Source organism: Falco rusticolus, chromosome 9 (genome assembly GCF_015220075.1).
Source record: "Falco rusticolus isolate bFalRus1 chromosome 9, bFalRus1.pri, whole genome shotgun sequence".
Taxonomy (NCBI): domain Eukaryota; kingdom Metazoa; phylum Chordata; class Aves; order Falconiformes; family Falconidae; genus Falco; species Falco rusticolus.
This window is the reverse complement of record NC_051195.1, coordinates 46,665,173-46,682,490: the sequence shown is the minus strand read 5'-3', so window position 1 is coordinate 46,682,490 and position 17,318 is coordinate 46,665,173. Positions and strand designations below refer to the sequence as shown.

General features: G+C 58.2%; 1 protein-coding gene across 2 annotated transcripts; it reads right to left on the bottom strand.

Annotated features, from left to right (window-relative positions):
• Positions 1-789: 789 nt before the first annotated feature.
• PHF19 (PHD finger protein 19) lies at positions 790-10,152 on the bottom strand. 2 transcript variants are annotated; one of them, XM_037400104.1, is made up of 15 exons: positions 10,045-10,152; positions 8,651-8,851; positions 8,292-8,373; positions 8,084-8,179; positions 7,886-7,986; positions 7,622-7,770; positions 7,183-7,278; positions 6,774-6,842; positions 5,645-5,765; positions 4,669-4,736; positions 4,399-4,569; positions 4,209-4,296; positions 3,835-3,920; positions 3,596-3,691; positions 790-3,288 (listed from the first exon to the last, which is right to left on the bottom strand). In XM_037400104.1, exons 2-15 carry the CDS (start codon positions 8,840-8,842, stop codon positions 2,937-2,939), a joined length of 1,767 nt encoding a protein of 588 aa, XP_037256001.1. In that variant the 5' UTR covers positions 8,843-8,851; positions 10,045-10,152; the 3' UTR covers positions 790-2,936. The 2 variants fall into 2 exon arrangements, with proteins under 2 accessions (XP_037256001.1, XP_037256000.1); XM_037400103.1 differs by lacking the exon at positions 10,045-10,152 and adding an exon at positions 9,558-9,787.
• Between the last annotated feature and the right edge of the window lie 7,166 nt (positions 10,153-17,318).

The window sequence follows — 17,318 nt, the reverse complement described above, 5'->3', positions numbered from 1 at the left end:
TTGCAGCGGCTCTCTCTGGCCTGATGCTGACCCACGCAGAGCTCCCGCCTGCTCATCTTGGGCTTATGGAGAAGTGGTACAAGGCATTTTGCAGGCATCAAGAGCTGGGTCCCTGGGCTTGCGTGGCCCCACCAACCACCAGAGGTAGCGTGGGGAAGGCTCACAGGGGCAGGAAAGGCAAGACAGGAGTGAACGTGGTCTGAACTCTGAGAGCAGGAAAGATTTTAGCGCTAAATCCAAAGAAACAGGGTACCAGCTAGGCACCTCATCTGGCAAAAAGGAACAAAGCACATCAAGTGAACACCAGCACCCCCAGGCCACACTGGCACCGCACCCAAAGCTGAGCTTTGCTTAGCCCTGTCAGTGCTATGTTGTGCAGTTATCACGGCAGCACAGAATGGTCAGGGTTGGAAGGGACCTCTGGAGATCTGTGTCCAAGCTTTAAGCTAAGGTTAAGTGGATGGAGGCTATTTGGGACCTCACCAGTCAGTAGGACTGAGTGAGGGCCACCCCCCTCTACAAAACCCATCACTGCAAAGGGTGTCCCTGTCCCCTGCTGTCCCCACACCTTTCACGGCTGCACCCACATTCCTCCCTTTGCATCCTTCTGCCGTTCTTGTGCTCCACAGCAGCACCTCTCCGGCCGAGGGCACACCTCACCTTGGCACAGCATGACCCAGCAGCACCAGCCGCATTGTGGTGGGCACTGGGCATCTGCCCAGGAGCACACACTGACCTCCAGCACCCAAACTCAGTAGTCCTGCCACTACAAAGAACCAGCTATGTTAGAAAAAAATGTCTTTTTAATTGTACATCAGACATATTAATTACAACTTGGGTATAACAAGAGTTGGTTATTACAAGCAGCAACCTGAACTCATAAATTTTTAGAAGGTGCACAGACTCGTTATAGTATCTATTACAGCTAATGCAAAATATACTCTGCAACAAAAATATTTTTAAAGGCTCCACATTCAGTTCTCTGCAAGAGGCCAGGGGGAGAGGGAACAGAGAGGGAGAGCAGAGGAACCAGGGCCACGTGTTATGGGTACTGCCACAAGTGCAATGTCCATTGGCACATCCCACGGGAATAACCCTGCTCGGCCCTGGCACAGCTTTTGGCAGCCCCCGGCCCCTCCGGCAGCAACTCTGACAATAACAAGGGCTTCATAGGCACTGGTCAAAGGGAAATACTGAAATCAATCCTTTGGTGACAAAGCCAAGACAGGAGGGGGGTGACCTGGCTGGCTGCAGGAGCTGCACCCCTCCTTGCCAGGGATGAGGGGTCCTGGCAGCGCGTCTCCCAAAAGGATGGGGCCCCTCCAGAGATGCTCGTCCTGGGATAAGCTGAGATGCAGACCCTGAGGGTGCCAAGCACCTCTCCCCAAGGCACATCTGACCCCACTCGGCTCAAACCATCTCATGGCTGGAGCTGGATGGAGCCTTCTCCCCCGGACCTCACCCCGCACCAGCGGTCAACAGCTCCTCCATCAAGCACACCACCAGGCACATGGCACTGGGCAAACTGTCAGAAAGGAGTTAAAATGCTTTTTCCTGCTAAGCCAAATATTCAGGCTCCTACTACAGGACTGAAGCAGCTCGAGGCATCGCCACCTCACAGCTGTGCAAAGGCCTGGTGCCTGCTAGGGGAATTAACGCAACTGGCAACTCCCCTCCACACAGGGTGTCCCACTATGTTATTTTAGCAGTAGCTGAAGCAGAAGTTGATTTTTAACGGCCACACTTTGGCCTCTGGTTTGCAAACGCCACCTACTCTCTCATGCCAATTACACCAACAAATTTTTTTCGGTATATTTTCAATAAAACCGCCTTTTCAATCACCAGTCGGCAGATCCCACAAGCACACACAGGAACAACGATGGGGCTACAGGCACAGGGTGTGCTGACAGAGCAGAACCATGCACCCCCCCCAGCATCGCCACCCTCCATCCCCATGGGACAGCCATGTAGTGATAGGGGACAGACGAGGACAACATTAAATATATATATATATATCTTAGAAAAGAAATCTAACAAATATGTCTGACGATACTAGGTTATTTTTTTAAAAAAAAGACAACTGCTTTGCTCCTGAACAACCTGGCAGTATTGCTTTAGTTAAAGAAGGGGGCTGCTCCTTCTCTTCGGCAGACAAACAGACCCCCCACCCTCACAAACATCGACGCTACGTCGGGAGCAGAAAGCGCAATCGCTCTCCAGCGAGGCACAGCCACGAGGCCATGGGGATGGCCACGGGGACCCCAGTACAACCCTCTCCCCATGCCCCCACTGTCCTCTTCGGCCTTTTTGGTTTGTCTGCTCATTTGGCACGTTCAGAATGAAGATTCCTGGAGGAACAAAGGCCTCGGGCTCCAGTCTGTGAAATGCCCACGGTGGTTTTAAGGCAAGGGTGTATCTTTTGACTCATCTCTTCCAACACAATGATTGTCAGAAGAACAGGGAAATGGCGCTGGTGCATTACCACACGCAGTCCAGGTCATGGGATGAGACCCCCAAAGGGGCTTCCCCAGGGGCACCCAGCCACGCTGGGGGGATCCTCTGGGAAAGGCCAGACCCACTCGCTGCTCTTACTGGCACTGCGATGGTGCCCTGGGTTTGGCCAAAGGCTCCATCGGGAAAGCGCAGCTGGGCCACGCTCTTTGCATATACATGGCCACTAAAATAATAATTGTTAACATAAAAAAATTACGGCAGCAAGGCTGGGGGCTTCACCCCTGGGCAGCACTGCCGACAGCGCCAGCTCAGGCACTGCCTCCACCCGCGGTGGATCCCGGGGAGCCGGCTCCAGCTGGGACCCCCAGCACAGAGGGGTCTCAGCCCTCCCAGCATCCCTCCTCTGCTTCACGATGAGACTTTCCCCATCATCCCTATCTCCTCTGGTTCGGCTCCGGGAAAGGTTTAGGGGCGGGTGGCGTTCAGTAAGGGGTCGTGCCTTCCCACTCCACCAGGTACTGCACCTTCCCCTCCAGCGTCACCCGCCGCGCCAGCACCTGGTACTTCTCGCCGCAGACCAGCCTGCCCGCCGCCCCGAAGTAGCTGCTGATGGAGGACTTGAGGTGGGAGAGCGAGGAGTCATCCTCGCTGATGCTCTCGAAGGTGTGGCTGTCAATAGCATCGTCCGGGCGGTCCGGGCCACAGGCTGCCTCGCTGCCCTCAGGGGTGCCCCCAGCCAGGCGCCTGCCCACCTCCCCACCTCTCCTCTTCGCCCCCACCGAGGCATAGGCTGGCACTGCCAGCTTGCGCTTGCGGCTGCCCACGGTCCTCCGGCTGTGAGGGAGGGGACAGAGGAGGGGTGAGGGCAGCACCCAAAAGGTGTCCCCCACCATGCTGGCTGTGCCCGCCGCCCGGCGAGCCTAGAAGGAGCACACCGGGAATTCCACTGAAACCAATGGCTCCAACCCTGCACAACGAGCAAGGCGGCGCTGCTTTGGGACCGCCAGCCCGCTTTGGGAAGCGAGGGGGAAAGGGTCCCCAGTGCAGGACATTCCTGTGCCAGGGCGCTGGGGCAGTCCCTTGTCCCCCTGGCCATGCCACTGGGACCCTTCTGGAAGGGGGCAAGGGGCACAGCCCTCACCTGGACTCGTAGGAGAGGCTCGTGGTGGCGGAGCCTGAGGTGCTGGCAGCATCTGTGGAGTCCACATCTGACAGGAAAGTCTGTCCCGAGCTGGCACTGGGGATGGGATGCAGCATCAGCCCCAGCCCGGAGCAAGGGGCACCCCGGCCCCCCACCGCCACCCCAGCTCTCCCTTCACACTGGGGTGTTGAAACCGCTCCCCCCTCACCACTCACACCCCCAGGCCCAGCCACACGGACCTTTTCAGGCTCTGAATTTCATCCAGTGTGAAGTCAAAGATGCTGGCCAGGTGGTGGTTGGTGCTCCAGGCGGAGGTGAAGTCACTCTGTGCCATGAAAACAAGCTCACTCGTCACCCCTGAGCGGCACGGTGCTGCCCACGGTCCCGGCGCCGTCACCCCCTGCCCTGGCACCACCGCGCTCCTTCCCACGGCCCCTGGGAAGCAGGCTTGGCACGGAGCATTTGCAAACCCCAGGGCGAGGGATGGGTGCTCTCTCTGCCTGCACAAGCCAGGGAACCTCGTGGGGAGCCCCAAGGATGGAGGGGCCAGGGGGGTCCCACTCGGCTGCTAAATCCCAGGATGGCTGCACAGAAGAGGGAGTGAAGGACTCACGCTGGGAATTGCATCCTCCAGCAGGAACTTGGCCCTCTTGCGCCGCGCCGCTCGCCGCTTCTGCTGCTGGAGCTGCCGGGGCAGCAGGCTGCAAAGCAGGGGGGAGCTGAGGCTGCCAAGCCATCCCAGGGGAGCATGGGCATGGGGTGCTGCAGCAGCGGGGGGTGCCCAGGCAAATTTGGCTGCTCACCTGTCTTTATGGACGTATTTGCTTTTTCCCCTCTTCTTCAGCTCGCAGGAGCTGCCGTCACCCATGCCGGGGGCTTTCTCTGGCAGCACCTTGCTAGGGGGGTTTGGAGGAACGCGGATCCGCAAGCGGAAGATGCATTTCTTCTTTTTAATTTCCTTCCCACACAGAAACCTGGGTGGCAGAGGGGAGGAAACAGCCCTCAGCTGGGGGGGGCCACAGGAGCATCCTGCATCCCACCCTGTCCCTCACCCCACCGTGCTGGGGGCTCACCTGCTTTTGTAGCTGTTGAGGGCGTTGAGGAGGTGGGGGCCGCGCTCGGAGATGGGGGTGCCCGTCAGCTGCGGAGATGGCAGAGGTCAGGCAGGGCTCGGTGCCCGCTGTGGTTATGCAAAAACTAAACAGACGGGGGAACCCGAACTCCAGGTTTCGGCTCCTGCCCGAGGTCAGGGAGGGAGAGATGCCAAAGCCCAGAGCCACACAGCCTTTGGCACCGGCGGCCCTCGGTGCAGGGCAGAACCGATCCATCCCGGCACAGTGACTGGCTTCCAGCGACCCTTGGCGTTAGCACTTCTCCTAGCTCTAGCTCTGACTGGGAAACTTGTCAGGTATGGCACCCAAACAAAGGGAAATCCCAGCACACAGAGAAAAGCGATTAAGCTAATTTTGAGCAGGAGCCACTCATGCCAAGTGCTGCACGAAGCAGGGTTTTGCAGAGATGCCCAAACTCATCGATGCAGGGCTGCTGCATGAGCACATCCCTTCCCACCCTTCACCCTCTGCCCATCCCAGCTGCACCCCAGCCCTGGGAAAGGTCCCTTGGCTCTGCCCAGGGTCCGTGCCCAGGGGCTGACACCATTCCCAGCTCAGGGAGCAGCATCCGCCATCCTCCACCGCTGACACTGCCCACTGGGGACACCCCACTGACACCAACCCGGAGCCAGGTGAACAGCACATGGGAGCTGCTGTGTGTTCCCAGTGGGTGCAAACACCCCAGGCCAGGTGCTCCTGCCCACCCAGAGGAACTGGGCAGGTGTTTTAAAGCTCCTTCCCTGCAGGGGACCAGCTGAGGACCAGCTGGCCACAAGTGAGCAGGCACTCCCAAAGCATGGCCCCCTTCCACCCCAGCCTCAGCTGCTGTAGGAAAGGAGGGTCCCATCCCTCCCAGCTGAGGCTTCAGGCACAGCTGGCTGCATCTTACAGCTTACATCCCCAGCAGCACCGGTGAGCCCAAGCTGTGTGTTTTTACCTTCCCAAGCTGCAGCGGATCCCAGTGATGGTTCACGAAAGCCAAAATCTCCTCAAAGTCAAAGTACTTCTTCTTGCTCTGTACACCCAGGTTGTAGAGAGCGAGATGGACAACATCCACCCTGCGGGAGCAAAGTGGGTGAGAGGGTCAGCAGCCTACCCTCAACCCGGCAGGATGGTACCCACCACGATGCTCTGCTCTGCCAGTGCTGCTCCGGTGCAGCCCCCAGCACAGCCTCCCAAAACCCACCCACTGGAAGCTGGGACATCCCCACACCTTGCAGCTGAGGCAACCCAGCTCAGAGGTGCATCCCAGGGGATGCCATAGCCAGGACAGCATCCCTTGAGCTTTGGGGAGTGGTGTGATGCTGCCTGAAGCTGGGGGGAACCCCAGACACAGAGACCCTGAGCCCAGGAGCTGGAGGACATGCCGCTCCAAGGATGAATGCCCAGTTTTCCAGCTTTTTAATAAGCCCCAGCTGTGTGCTCTGGCTGCAGTTAGGTACGGGAGCAGGATAGCTCTTACTCAGACTTACACTGTCTACTTAAACAACCCAATCTATCCAGTGGGATTTTACACCTGCATCTCTGAAAATGAAATCCATGCAATGTATCCTGCAGGATTTGCTTTATTCTTCTTCCAGCCTGCAGCACTGCTCCATGCAACATCCCTGAGCCAGCTGCATCCCAGCAGCTCATTAGCACCAGTAACAGGGCTGAGCACAAGGGGAACAGCAGGGAAAAGCTGGGCTGTTGGCGCTGTTAATATGCGTTATAAAGCGCTTTGAGACCATGAAGGTACGCTAGATGGTACCACTTGTAAACTTGTATTTAATCACAGAGCTTGATGACTTGTCACCGGATTGCCTTTCGCAGTTATCCCCTGGCTTAACGTGTCCCTTGGCTGCCGGACAAACAGTAGGTTTGGGGCATATGGAGAAACAGCTTCCCGGGAAACATGGAAACCTGCAGGGCCGGGCAGGAGGAGCTGCAGACCCAGGGCCCGTGGCTGAGCAAAAGCCCCAGCTCAAGGCTGGGCTGGGGTGAGTAGGAAACGCTCTGTGAACTCATGCTACTGATGCCCTGCGGCCACCCCGGCATGTCCCGAAGGAGCTGGGGATGTTTCTTACCATCTCAAGGGCAGGCGCTTGATGTATTCAGGTCCCTGGTTGCATACGGAGCAGAAAAACACATAGAATCTGGAAAACAGTGGGGAGGGAGAGCACTGGGGGTGGGGGTCATCCCCGCAGTCATGCAGGGCCTGGGGATGGGCTGGGGGGAGGACAGTGCTCCTCCAGGCGCCACCAGTGACAGCACTGCAGGGAGAAGCAGGGCTCTGTGGGATGGGGCCACCCGCCTGCTGCTGGGGTGGCTCATCCACATCGGTGCCCCAGCCAGATCAGGGAGATACAGGCTGGGGATGTGTCTGTGCATGAGCCCCCCGGGGAGGGAGATCCAGGCTGGGGATGTGTCTGCATGAGTACCCCCCTGAGAAGCCAGCTCCAACATGCAGCCCAGCAAGGTCTGGAAGGGACATACCTGTCTCCGAACATCATGGGGTCGCTGAGGCACTGGGTGCAGGCTTCGTGGAACCACTGCCGGCAGCGGTAGCACTGCAGCATCTTCAGGTACCACCTAGGGAGGGAAAGGAGGTGGGTGACAGCAAGGGCAGCATGTAGCAGCCACTGCCCCATTCCCCCTCCCAGGCACCGACCCCCCCAGCCAGGGAGAGAAAGTCCTAACTTGTACTTTCTGCAGCCACGGCAGTGGGTACAAACGATGTCTCCAGGAGTGAGTGGAGACCCAGGTGGCAGAGGCAGCGTGGGCAGCAAAGCCACTGGCTTGAGCATAGTGCCCTGCAAGCTGGAGACTTCCCTTTTGGGGGCAAAAAATCCCCTCCCTCAATCCCATCTTCCTTTTGTAAATGCCTTTCCCCACAAAACCGAGCACGATAACCCCCCAGCAGGCAGGGTCTTACTCGCCGGGGCCCCCACAGTAGCAGTAGCACTGCTGCTGGTTGGTCCGGTGCGGGGAGTCCCACTCGAGCAGGTCGGGGTTGTAGGACAGCACCATCTTGACAGCTTGCAGTGTCTTGGCAATGGCTCCCTTCTTCAGGGCACCCCCCTTCTGCAGGGGCGAGCGGGATGGGGGTCAGCGCAGCTGCCCGGGGGGCCACATCCTGCACCGCCGTGCTGAGGGCGGGTGGTACACGGAGCTGGCAACCCCGGGCAGCCCCACTCACCCGCACGGCCAGGGCAAATATGCAGCGGCGGCAGAACCACGGTGTCCCCAGGGGGCCCTCGCCACCACTCGCCACCGGGACATGGCACTGCTGGTGATAACCTGCAGGAGGGCTCGGCATCAGCACTGCCAGGCTGGCCGGACCCCCACCCCTGGGGGGGGTACATGGCCAACCCCAGGGTGATGCGCCCACACTCACCCAGCCCACACTTCCCGCAGATGAGGATTTCGTTCATGGGACCTGATGTCTTTCCCAGGCAGACGATGCACTTGGGCTCCTCCCCAGGGACACCGGCTGCGGGACAGGGATGGCAGAGTCGGAGAGACCAAGGCACAGCCACATCTCCATGGTACTGGGAAGAACCTCCCAGCACGGTGGTGGGAAGGGAGGATGGGGCAGCACTCACCATGCTGGATGTCCTTCCAGAGGACCCAGTACTTGGAGTTGTCCTCAAACGTGACGAGGCAGCTCTGCTTGGAGCCGCTCACCTGCATGGAGAGCGGGATGAACCACTGGGCATCACCTCCCATTCCCAACACTTCCCCATTTACCGTGGGGGACCAGCCCTGAGTCGGGTGCATTTGGGGTGTGACACCCAGGGGCAGGACATCAACCCAACATCCCCCACTGCCCAAAGACATGCTGCAGCCCAGGCCAGGACCCCTCCGAGCCACAAGCCAACCCAGGGAAGGGCACTAGCTACACCTTGGGTGCCCACATTACCCTTTTGGGTGCCCACATTACCCTTTTGGGTGCCCACATTACCCTTTTGATCTTCCCAAGGTAACAGAGCCCATCGGTCCAGCGGCACAGCACGTACTGCCCCTCCATCAGCTTGACCATGAGCTCCCGGCAGCTGCTGCCCCTCTGCACCGAGGCACCGGCCGGCGCGCGCTGGACACGGCCCGCGGCCGCGTAGACATCCCGGATGATGGGGTTAAGCTTGGCGGTCTCCATCAGCAGAGCCTGGGGGGGATGCACACACTCGTCACTGTCACCGTGCAGTCACCCACGCCACAAGGCGCCAGCGGCCAAGCACAGCATCCCGGAGGGTTATCCCCGGGAGCACCGAGCCTGGAGCTGGTTCAGCACCGCTAGCGGGGGGGGCTCAGGACCCGCAGAACAAGTGCTGATGAGCCGGGTTTGTTTAAGTGGAATCAAAGGGATCGCTGCAATCTTTGCTGCTCTTGAGCAGGAATTAATTATAGAAACTTCTTAAAAAAGAAATAACCCCTCGGCTGCCTGGGCTCCCGCAGTGGGGCCACCCTGCCGAGTGGCACAGGGACACGGCGAGTGGCACAGGGACAGGCTCGGCCTCGCACAGGGCACCGCAGCCATAATACCTTGACAATTCACGTGGGTTTGAATTGACAATTCCCCAGCAGCTTCGCAGGCTCCCGAGCCACCGGGACAGCGGCTGGAAGCGGGTTTGCCGCGGAGGGGCTGCAGGGAAGGGGGCAGCCCCCCACCCCCCGCCATCCCAACGCGCATCACTGGAACGCCCCAAAAGTTGCTTTACCAGCCCCCCCCCCCCCTCTTTGCGCTCCCGACACGGCCCCACGCGTGGGCTCACGCCGCCGGTCACACCGCGAACGCCCCCCCGTGCTGCGGCCACCCCCTGCCCGCGCCCTTCGCTGCCGTTTCCCGGGCGGGCAGGAGCGGCCAAACTTACGGTAAACCGGGAGCGACCGAGAGCAGGCGGCTGGCGGCGGGGGGGGGGCGGGGGCTGGCAGGAGCGAGCCGCGACATGTCCCCCGCAGCGCGCCCCGCCACCGCGATTATGAAAGCGGTGGGGGGTCCGCGCGCCCCCCCCCCCCCCCCGCTGCCCGGTGCCGGGAGCGCGCCCGGCGGAGGGGCGGCACGGGGGGACGCGCGGTCACGGGTGGGAGCTGCCACGCCGCTGCCGTGCCGCGCCGGGCGGCGGAGGGGAGCGAGGGCACCCGGCCACCCCCCGCCCCGCCGCAGTCCCCCGGGGCCGGCGGCACCTGCCGGGCGGGGGGCGCAGCGGGGGACGCAGCAGGCGGCCCCGGGAGCGCGGCCGCGGGCCCCGCCGCCATTGGCTCATTCAAAGGCGCTGCCGGCCCGGCCCGCCCGCCCGCCCGGCCGCGGCCCCGCCGCCCCCGCCGCGCGCCCCGCCGCCCGCGCCGCGCTGCCCTTACCGCCGGCCGCCCTCTGCCGCCGCCGGCCCGGCTCAGCGCCCGCCCGCCCGGGGCCCGCGGCGGGGAGCGGCGTGCGGCGGGGCGCGGGGCGCCATCTTCCCGCGCTTCCCCCGCGCCTCCCGCGGGCATTGACGTCCCGCTTATGCAATTAGCGGGGGCCGCCTCCGCCGCCTCCCACGGCCCCGAGCGGCGCGGCACGGAGCGGCACGGCACGGCACGGAGCGGCACGGCACGGGCCCGCGGGGAGCGCCCGGCACCCCCTGCCGGGGCTCGGCACGCGCCGGGGGGGGTGCCTGCCGCTGTCCCCCCCGGGGGTACCTGCCGCTGTCCCCCCCCGTGGGGTGCCTGCCGGTGTCCCTGCCCCACCGGAGGGTACCTGCCGCTGTCCCCCTCTGTGGGGTGCCTGCCGCGGTCCCCCCCCCCCGGGGGGTAGCTGCCACTGTCCCCCCCCGGGGGTACCCGCCGCTGTCCCCCCCCGGGATATCTGCCGCTGTCCCCCCCGGGGGTACCTGCCGCTGTGACCCCCCGGGATACCTGCTGCTGTCCCCCCCCGGGGGCACCTGCCACTGCTCCCCTCCATGGGGTACCTGCCACGGTCCCCCCACCGCTGGGTGCCTGCCGGTGTCCCTGCCCCACCGTAGGGTACCTGCCACTGTCCCCCTCTGTGGTGTGCCTGCCACGGTCCCCCCCCCGGCGGGTAGCTGCCACTGTTCCCCCCCGGGGATACCTGCCGCTGTGACCCCGAGAGGTACCTGCTGATGCTCCCCCTCCCGCGTTGTGCCTGCCACTGTCCCCCCTCGTGGGGTACCTACCACTGCTCCCCCATGGGGTGCCTGCTGCTGTCATGTCCGTGTCCCCCCCCAGGGATGCCTGCTGATGCTCCCCCTCCCAAGTTGTGCCCACCACTGTCTCCCCTCGTGGGGTACCTGCCACTGCTCCCACATGGGGTACATGCTGCCCCACACAGGCACCATCACACCCCAGACCCCTCCGGGGCACACTGCATCACACCATCACCCCACCTGCCTGCCAGCCGTGCCCCCATGCACCTGGGGGTCCCCAAGGGCACCCAGGGCCAGCCCTGCACCCACCGTCACCCCGTGCCATACACAGGGACCTCCCTGCCTGTCCTCCCCCGGCCTGGCAGCTGCGGGCAAGAAAGTGCATCCCCGGGCCCCCCAGGATGGGGCGCAGGCAGGGGCGCCCTGCCTGCACAGCATCATCCTGCACGAGGGGCCAACCTGTGGTCCTCGGGATTCCTAGAAACGAGGGTTGCCTTTCTCTGAATCTCAACAGAGAAAATCAATCACTGAAAAAATGCTTTGGTCAGTGCCAAGAAGAAAATCTTGAGGATTTGCTGTTTGTTGGAAAGTGCTGCCAAAACAGAAATGTTTTCAGGCCTGCTAAGGCAGCAGAGAAGCTGAATCCTGGTGCAGGGTCTGGGCCAAGCGCAAGCGGAATCAATACGGATTTTATTGCCTGTAACAGATGAGCTCGGCAGCAGCACCGTGGGGTGGCTTCCTCAGTGCTGGGGTTCACAGCACACCCACGAAAAAGCCCCCCCAGGCATCAGGAATAAATGGCACAGTGCTGAAACGCCTTTTAAACACCTGCATGTAATTGTCATGTTATAAATAATTTTTTTTTAATCAAACTTTCCCATAAAACATTGGTGTCTGAGCATTCCTCGCACTGTGACCGGCCCTTGGCGACGCTGCACCCCTGAAGCTGATGGGGAATGCGGCTCCTGAGCGATGGGTACCGCTCCCCTCTTCTTTGCAGTTCCCCGTGTGCAAGGCAAAGCCGAGTGCAATGTGAAGATGGGGGCAGGGGGCGAACATGCCGTGCCATCCTGTACCTTGCTGTGCCATGCCATGCCAAGCAATGCCATGCCGTGCCAAGCAATGCCATGCCGTGCCTGCACCCAGCGGCTGGGCCTGCGTTTGCAGAGGTTTAGGCAGCTGAAAAAAATGGCAGCTCATTCCCCAGTGTGAAACACCATCCTTCACCTTCACAGGGAACCTGACGCATCTTCAAAATAGTCAAACGACCAAACTCTGTGGTGAGTCATGATGCGTCACCGCAGGATTAAAATAACTCTTGCACCATAATCTCCCCTTGGACAAACACCGCTGCTTGCTTCGCTGCAGTTGGTGGTGCTGGGTTTAACCCAAAGCGGGTCATTTGCTGCACTTGTGGGGCCGCATGCACATCCCAGCCTGTCTCCACATGGTGCTGGTGGAGCAGCTGATGGGGTTGTTTACACCCCCCTCCCCAGCCACCGTGGTTTATCTTTGCAGCATCTTGGTTGTTTGCCATGGGAATGCAGATGATGTGACACATAAACACTGGATCAAGTTCACCATGGGCGTAAGCAGGGATAACCTTAGCAAAAACTCTCTTTTGCGGAGAGGGCACCCCAAACACGGCACCTGCTGATGGAAAGAGCACAGTAACATTGCCCTGGAATAAAAGTCCCAAACAATAGGAGAGAAAAAAAAAAAAAGGCATTTCAGGTGCATCCTCTGTTTCCTGACACAAATGAAGCCACACAATTGCATTTAACTCTGGTTTCTTTGTAGGTGCTCCTGCCACACCATCATCGAGCCTGGCCTCAGCTCCCGCTGTGGTGAGCAACTGGGTCTGCCTTCCTCCACTTCTTCATCTTCCTCCTCCTCCTCTGCACACACCCCCAGCTCTTCCTGCACACCCCAGGGAGCCAGGAGAGCCGCTGGGGGTCCCGTTCCTTTGGCACCATGTGAAGGCTTGTGGCCCCTGGCAGGCACTGGCACAGGGCTGGCGGCAGTGCCTACCGCAGGCGCAGTGGTCAGACACGGCTGAGGACCTGGTTTCACACCCATGGGACTCCAGGGACCTCAGTGGGACGATGCCTGGCACGCTGTGCTGGGGAAGAAGCACCCACCTGGGCCCATGCTGACATGCGTATGTCCATCTCATATCCCCAGCTGAGGAGACCTCAGTGCCCCAGTGTGCAGGGCCGGCAGAAGATGCTGACCTGCTCTCCGTGCCAGATAAGGAAGGAAGCCCCCATTTAAATCGAGTCATTAAAAGAAGACTATTCCATAAGCAAATAAACAAATGAGACCCCAAGCACCAATGCAAAGCTGGCGATCTTCCTCCCTCCTCGGCCAGGGAGCGGGGCCAGCACAGGTTCCCAAGGCAGGTCGCTCCGGCTCCTTCCCCACCACTGAATTTCCAAACAAACCCAGCATTTGCAAAATGACTTGAATGAAGCCCCAGGTAGTTAACTACTCCAACACCCCCTATTTTGCCCTTAAAAACTTTTTGTCGCTCCTCCACACCCTGCACTTGCAAAGGTGGGGAAGGTGCTCTCCTGCTCACATGAGGATGGAGCACCTGGAGCACCACGGCTCAGCCTGGCCGGGAGCTGGCCGGAGCTGTGGCTGGAGCAGAGCCTGCGGCATGCGTGGGGTGAGAGCTGCCAGTGCTGCCTTTCTTTCTGCTTTGAAAACTGCCCAGAAATCAGGTAGCTTCTTTTCACAGTGTTTTTCTTTCTTTGAAAACAGGAGTGGGAGGAGGGGTTGTATGTCGGCTTGTAGTCTTGGAGACTGGAGCCGAGGAATATTGAATGGAAACCCAAACATGAGGCTGCCTATGAACAGGCCTGATGTGGAGATAGGATCTGCAGAAACGACAGGCGCTGGCTGCAGCTGCTCCGGGGCCTCCTGCGCCGAGCGATGCAGGGCTGCAGCGTGGGGATGCTCAGCACAGCTCTTGTGTGCTGTTCAAAACAATCCACAAGCGCCATTTCCATCTGGAGATTCAGCTGGTAAAATAGGACACAACCATGCCAATAAAAGTAGATACCACCAAAGGAGCTTGAGATCTACTGACATAACGCACTCTCTCCTGGCCGGCGCTTCCCCTGCTCTGTGGATCTCTGCCACCTTTTCACTGAAACCACCTGAGTGACCAGCACAACCGAGTTAACCTCAAAGCAGCCATGGACAAGGTTATGAGTTCTTTTCCTGTCCTGAAGAAGGGCTTATAAGCCTACAAGTTTTCCTGTTTTTCTCTCAGCTTCATTAGTCAGGTCAAAAAAAATATTATCTTTCCCTACAAACCATGTCCTTGGTTATTTCAGACCATCGTAGCTACAGAAGCACTATGCCTCTTTGCCAACCTAGTCATTAAACATGGAGCAACTGGTCCTGATTTAACTCACTAAAACTCTCTTTGATTTTTCTGCATCATTTGATTTGGTCCAGACCAAAAAATTAAAAAAAACCGACTTCAGCTGCTCATTTCCCCAGCAGAAGTGATTTGCTGGATTAGAGAACTCTTGATATCGCTCCGATTGCAGCTTCTTCCCCAGTTAAGTGTCATCCGTTTCCTTATCAAGACAGTTTAGTGGCTGAAGGTCTTGGAGACGAAAATCAGGCGACTGTTCCAGGAACACCAGAGCCTGGAGCAGAGCCCCATGTTTGGAAAGCGCCGTGGCTCAGTGCATTCCACACGGCCACGGTAATGCTCAATGCTCGTGCACTGTGGCACGGGGGGAGTTCGCTCTTGTTCGAGGCCTTTCAGAGAAAAGCGAGACACCCAAGAGCATATTCGAACAAAGGTATGGTTGTAATTAGCGTCAGAGCAGTTAAACCTGACATTCAGCTGGTTTATGCCAGCCGTGCCTTTAAAAAAGAAGAGCATTTAGGCATTGGGTTTCATGTCTTTTTATTGTTTATTTAGCATGAATTTCATCCGTATCCTCTTTTTTTTTTTAAACTTAACTTTCTTTGCGTGCTTCTATGCAATTGCGTAAGACATGAAGAGCTTGTAAGTGTTCTTACAGCTGTGCAGGTTTTATGTTAATGGAGCCCTTACATAGTTTTGACACAGATATGTTGTGTACACGTCTGCAGCTCCTAAGCACAGCTCAGAAACAACATCCCCCCAAAGAAAGAAAGAAAAAAAGAAAGAAAGAAAGAAAGAAAGAGAGAGAAAGAAAGAAAGAAAGAAAAGTGCATGTTGTTCCTGGGGAAAGTGAGAAATGGAGAGTGAAGATCTGTGTTTACAGGGGGATGTTTGTGCTGCTTACCCGGCTACAAAACTCCACTCAGCAAATGCCTGTTAGGGCAACTGTAATTAGTGTTCGAGGCAAATTTGGGCTGTGTCTGTGCAGTGCAGTGCTGTGCAGACAGGGACCCACCACGCCACCGACCACCCCGGGGTCCAGGGCACGGCCCCAGGGGTGGCTCTGGTAGCTCCTCACTTGCCTTGGCGGATTCTGCTTCCCGGCGCAGAGGCGATCGGTGCCAGCTCTTTGCTTTTGTTCTTCAGGAGCTGAGGTGAGCCCGGTCCTGCTCATCCAGCCCGTGATGCTCCTTCACAGGAGCCCGTGCCTCCAGCCTGTGGCTCCAGGGTGCCCCGCTGCTTTTCAGGCCCTCAGCAACCACAAAACCTTTCCATTCATTATAGAGAGCCTGCAAGAAACATGCCACTTTCACAATTTTCACGGTGGTTCACCTTGCTTCAGCTTCTTACCTGCTGTAAACGAGCAGTGCTTCATCCCTGTCCCATCCCGGGGATGGGGTTACATCAACGGGCCGTCTGTCCCACCAGCAGAGCTGGCAATGAACCTCCTCCCTTACAGACATTTGCCATCCAGGCCGGAGATGTGTTCCCATGTCCAGGGCGGGGAGGCACGGGCTGGTGTTGGTCACACCGGGATGGCCAGAGCCCCGCTGCGTCACATCCTTTCTCCAGGGTACATATGTGGCCAGTGTCGATGCTTCTGCTTCCCTGCAGCTTGTGCTGCTCTGGTGCGATCTGACCTCCTGCCATCAGTGAAATCCTGTCTGTGTGCGGGATTTGAAGAAAATCAGTGTGATCAGTCCTGGTAGAATCTCACTAGAGAGAAGCACAGAAGTGTCAGGTCGTTCGCTCTCTGCTGGGTGTCTCTCTCAGCCTGCACATGCACATACGCACACACATTTATTTTTGCTTCTCTCAGTGCAGACACATACACATAAATACTCTCTCTTGCACACACACACATTCACGTATTCTCTCCCACACATTCTCTTCCCTCAGCTCTCATCAACACATGGGTTTTACTCACATCCCCCCTCCTCCATCTGTCTCTCAAGAAAAACCTTCCTAATTATTTTTATGAAATAACAGCTCTACGTGGAAAAGGATTTTGCACAAAAAACTTGACAGTGGAGCAAAGAGGCAGCCGAGCTTCCCTGGGAAGTCAATTCCCACTACGATAAAAGCAGCTGATTAAAAACCCCCAGTGCAAAAGCAGCTCCACGGCCAGCGAGGACCCAGGAAAGCTTACACAGGTATGGAGCGACTCCGATTCCCCTGGCAACCAGGCAGAGCTGACCACTATCTTAATCCACAGTAATTCTTTTACAATCAGCTGCCGCCTCCCTCCCTGGCTGCGGTAGCCGGAAGAGGCTCTGGAAATCGGTTTGCTGTGCCAGATTGTGCTGCCATCACCCACTCTCACCTCCCCGTGCCCACATCCCTCTGGATGAGCCCAGCTGGTGGGGGGTAAAAACCCTTCATTCCAATTTTCCAGGCCAAAACCCCATGTCCTGGGTGCTGCACCTTCCATACAAACACACCAGCTTCCCCAGGCAAAGAAAAGCTGACCCTGTCGTGACGGCACTGATGTGAGAGCAGAGATGCTTTAGGGTTTGGTCCCAAAGGTTCCACCGAGATCCTGCAGGACCACAGGCAAGGCACCGCATCCTGAGCGCCACGGTTGACCATCGGCATCATCAGCAATTTGGGACAGGGACTGGTTATTTCTGGGTCACCGGGCAGCGCACAGCACGGCCGGGCCCCATGCCGGGCAAACCGGCTCGGTGCTACTACAGGAAAAATCAGTGAGCTGTTTCAATAGCAAACGGCTATCATCCTGTCCCCAAGTTGCTCAATTCCCTGTTTTCCAGTGAAAATAACACACAAGCCTTTTTTAAGGTAGTGAGCTTTATTTAGGAAATAAATAAAATTGTAAGAAAATATGAATGATTGTAATAAATACAGCACTTAAAATTACACAGCCATGACAAGTGTAATATTTTGAGGCGTTATTACTCCAGTGTGGTTACGGGGGCTAGGGCATTACTGGAAAAATAACTTTCTGTCCCTGAAAGAACATTTTAAACATGGAAGAGAGAAAAAGACAGAGAGAGACTGTGTGTGTGTGTGACAGCAAAGAATATTCAGTTCCTTCCCAACCAAACTTGATCGGTATTTCTTTATGGGGTGGGGCTTTTTTG